Consider the following 4,277-nt stretch of genomic DNA (forward strand, 5'->3'; position numbering starts at 1 on the left):
AGCTGTTTTGCAAAGTAGTGACATCTGCTAAAATATCATACAATGCATATGCCACTTGTTTTATATCAATTTGTATAATAAAATACATTTATTTATCTCCATCAGTCAAATAAGTCCTCTCTATCTACAAAGTGTAACAGTAAAGTCAAAGTTACACATTTAGTGAGTTACATCTGGAGATTTTCTGAATGCGGCCTGAGATGAGGCTTAATTTCTTAATAAACAGTAACCGATTGCTCAAAAGTAAAAGTTCTTATCAGACTGGTAGCACATCACTGAATAGCTCCTTTGTCTGTGTTTACACTTTCCCAAAGATAAAATACCCATGCCCTGCCCACATGTTTATGCTCTGAAATTCCACTCTGTTCTCCAAGTGACCTTTGGGGTTATGCTTGATGAATGACGTGAGGTAGAATATCACAATCAAGAGGAAGTAATCTAAAAAAATGTAGTTCCCTCCCCACACCTGTCACACAAAGATAAAGGGGGAGGAGAAAGTGATCTATAAATAGCCATCAAAAAAAACATGACAAAAGCAAACAAGTTTGGAAAGTCCACCAGGTGCCCTATATAAAGACACAAAGCTCAAGCCAGTGAATCAGAGCACAAACTGATTAGAGAGAAACACACAGCCTGCTCCACTTTTACTGAAGCCAAAGACACACAAGGACTAAGACTGAAGATGGCGAACACCAGATTCTTTACTGTGGCCCTGCTGGTCATTTTCACCCTCAACAGCTTCCTTCCTCAGATAGAGTCAGGTGAGCCTTCTCCCACTGTCACACAAGCTGTCATGTAGTTATTCCACAGTTTCCCAGCCATGAAATGTGATGTTGTGATGAGGTTGAGAGGTGTGGGGGATAATTTCCATAAGATCTTAATCTTCCCAAATGCATGAGTTGTCATTTTGAATGTGAGCAGATCTATTTTCCCTTCTTCCAGCTTCTGTGGTTTAAAAATATTTTTCCTTGTTTTTTTCCAGTACGCTGTTGCCTGTCATATACAAAGAAAAAAATTCACTGCCAAAGGATGGAGAACTACACCATCCAGACATACATGGGCATCTGTGACATGGATGCGATCATGTAAGTTATTCTCAGAGAGATACAGAAACATGTGACACTGGTCATTGGTAGGCAGTACGTGTAGAGCAGTGCTTAGATTGAATGACTCAAAATTTGAATATAAGAAGTTTTACAGTACTGTGGAAAGCAGTATGTAGAAGTGGTTAAGCTCTTGACCCTGACCCTGAACTGCAATTTAATGAGTGCCATATTACAATATGTTCCACAATATGTTCCATTTCAGAATTTAACACACACTCTCACACAGTGACTTACTTACAGTAGATGCCATTTTACATACAATCTATGTATGTATCATAGCAGTGTTTCAGTGTGATGGAGTGGTTAGTGCTCTGGATGCAGCATCTGAGTGTTGTAATATAAAGAGTGTCACAGTAATGTTAAGGCAGTGTGAAGTAGAAGTTGAACTTTTGTCAGGTGCTTTATTATAGCAAAGGGGGCATCAATTTATAACAAAGAACTGTGGGATCAGAGATTTGTTTGCTGCTGACTTTGAGAGTGAGACAAATGAAATGTTAATCAACCTGTGTGTTTACAAAGTGTGGCTTATCATGTTTATCATCCATATCCATGGAGTATTAATGTGAACAACTTGATAACATTTCATGTGTATTAGCTACCTTGCTCAATAGCCATATAATATAATAGCCACAGTAAATAACCAGCATGCAGATTCCCTCAGGTTCATATCTGAAATGAGTCTGCTGAGCACACTGAGCACATTGAGTACAATGTGGCTGATCAGCTTTTCCACTGCTTACCCCCGTGCTATGTGTCTCATTACAGCTTCCACACAAAAGCAGGCAAGTCTATCTGTGCTGACCCATCAAAAGAGCAGACTCAGAGGACAATCAAGTGCCTTAAGTGAGTGGCTTCTTCTTTTTAATTTGCACATTTTGTACAACATGCACTGTGTGTGATGCAATGCAGTAAGAGCATAAATAAGTTATACATATTTATCCTTATTGCTGGAATTAGGTATAATGTTTTCATTTTATTTAATCACATACTGTGATAATAAACACTGGTCTTTCTTCCTTCAGAGCAAGAGCCCATAATTTGTTTTGAGGAATCTTCAATTATACAACACAACAACAATGAAGCAATTTAAGAAGACAAGCTATTGTAATTGTTTAATTTTTGTGTGTTGTTCACTACAAGTATTTAAATTATTTAAAAAGGAAATTTTTATTGTTTAAAAAAACATATATTTTAATTGTACGTCAATTTTTTCTACATATGTTTATGGTAATGCTGAAGTTTTCACCACTTCGTTATTGATCTGTTTCATAAACAGAAATGGTACAGTGTCACATCTGAGATACAATGTCGCCATATTTTGAATATGGACTAAATGAAAACATTTTATGTTTTTAAAGAGTATCACAAATTATTTTTGTGTTGACTTTGTGCTGTCTTCTTCATAAAAACAGTTTAAACACCTTGAAAGAAATCAAACGGTTTGTTTTACTTTCAAAATTCTTATAGATTTAATGTATGTATTGCTGTGACATGGAAGTGTAATCAAGCTAAAATAAAGATACCTATTTATGAAACATATTGTATTATTATTGTTCTTATTAAGTACAGTGAATAGACTTAAGTTGACAAGCTTGCAGTATGCAACAAAATGCAATGGCACAAGTAAAACAAAACTGATAGTCGGTGTCCATCCTGTTCCCTTTCTTTATTACACTTTATCGCCCTCTGGTGTTGCAGTATGTCAAGCACCAATTGCAATTCAAGGCTTGTAACTGATTTACACACTTAAGAGGTACAGTGGGCTCCAGAATTATTGGCACCCTCAATAAAAATGAATAAAAAAGGCTGCATAAAACAGATGACACAGATAATAATCTATATGTTATGTTCAAACATATGGGAAAACTATATACTTTTATTTCAATACATTTACTCTCATGCTTCAATGTTTTTTTTATTAAGTAATCTAATTTTTTCTGAAAACCGTAGGTGGCATAATTATTAGCACCCCTAAAAATTATCGTAAAATCAGACAAAATTAAATTGGCAATACAATTGTACTTAGTTTAGTTCATCTCAGTCTAAAGGAACTATATTGTGTCATTCCATAACGTTCAGTTTCACTAGAGAATAAAAATGAGGTAAGAAGCATACAAAATCCCTTTGTCATCCATCGGCATGGGAAAAGCCAAATAACTGTCAATTCAGAAGAGACCGATGGTAATTTACCATCACAAGCCAGGTAATGGGTACAAAAAAGACATAAACGGTTAAACATACCACTTAGCACTGTAAGGGCAATAATAAAAAAGGTGTAAAACATATGGAATGGTTGCAAATTTGCCAGGAAGAGGAAGCAAGTGCATGGTGTCCCCACGGGCGGTGAGGAAGATGGTGAGAGAGGTCATTAATAACCCAAGGATCACTGTTTAAGAATTGCAGAGATTGGTTTGTTTCTTGTGGTCTAAAAGTCTAAGTCTAAAAAAAACATTAAATGGCACCTCCATACCAACTAACTCTTTGGAAGGGTGGCACAAAGACAGCCCTTACTGAGCACAATAAACAAAACCAAGAATCTGGAGCTTGCCAAACCTCACTGGAATTATGACTGGAAGAGAGTGCTATTGTCAGATGAGACCAATATTGAAAGTTTTGGCCATACATACCATCAACATGTTTGGCGGCAAAAGAGGAATGCATACAGGAGAAGCACCTCATACCTACTGTCAAATATGGAGGTGGGTCATTGATATTCTGGAGATGTTTTGCTGGCAGTGGTCCCGGGGCACCATTTTAGATCAATGGCACATGAATGAATTCAACAAAGTACCAGGAAATTCTGGCAGAATTTGGCTGTTGGTTGTCTCTGCTAAGAAGCTAGGACTTGGTCATAAGTAGATTGTCCAGCAGGACAATGACTCCAAGCATATATCAAAATCTAAACAGAAATGCTTAAGTGAAATCAACATCCATGTTTTCCAATGGCCATCTCAGTCTCCAGACTTAATTTTCATCACAAACCTGTGGTCTGAACTGAAGAGGGGGGGTCCATAAGTGCAAACCCAAAGATATCAATGATTCTGAAAAGTTGTACATGGAGCAATGGTCAAGAATCTTCCAAATGTGTTCTCTAAACTTATCACAAATTATAGGAAAAGACTCATGGCTGTCATCTTTGCTAGGGGTGTTTTCACAAAGTATTAAGCCAAG

General features: G+C 36.8%; 1 protein-coding gene across 1 annotated transcript; it reads left to right on the plus strand.

The window, feature by feature from the left end:
- The first annotated feature begins 518 nt into the window (after positions 1-518).
- LOC118225331 (C-C motif chemokine 13-like) lies at positions 519-2,643 on the plus strand. Its single transcript, XM_035413537.1, has 4 exons — positions 519-761; positions 983-1,085; positions 1,872-1,949; positions 2,129-2,643. The coding sequence occupies exons 1-4, from the start codon at positions 683-685 to the stop codon at positions 2,151-2,153; spliced, it is 285 nt and encodes a 94-aa protein (XP_035269428.1). The 5' UTR covers positions 519-682; the 3' UTR covers positions 2,154-2,643.
- Positions 2,644-4,277: the final 1,634 nt, after the last annotated feature.

Source organism: Anguilla anguilla, chromosome 4 (genome assembly GCF_013347855.1).
Source record: "Anguilla anguilla isolate fAngAng1 chromosome 4, fAngAng1.pri, whole genome shotgun sequence".
NCBI lineage: Eukaryota > Metazoa > Chordata > Actinopteri > Anguilliformes > Anguillidae > Anguilla > Anguilla anguilla.

Bases quoted from the DNA above. Each gene is read 5' to 3' on its own strand.
- LOC118225331 (XM_035413537.1), top strand. From the start codon at position 683: ATGGCGAACACCAGATTCTTTACTGTGGCCCTGCTGGTCATTTTCACC. The intron at 762-982 runs GTGAGCCTTCTC...GTTTTTTTCCAG, and splicing joins CCTTCCTCAGATAGAGTCAG to TACGCTGTTGCCTGTCATAT. The intron at 1,950-2,128 runs GTGAGTGGCTTC...TTCTTCCTTCAG, and splicing joins AGGACAATCAAGTGCCTTAA to AGCAAGAGCCCATAATTTGT.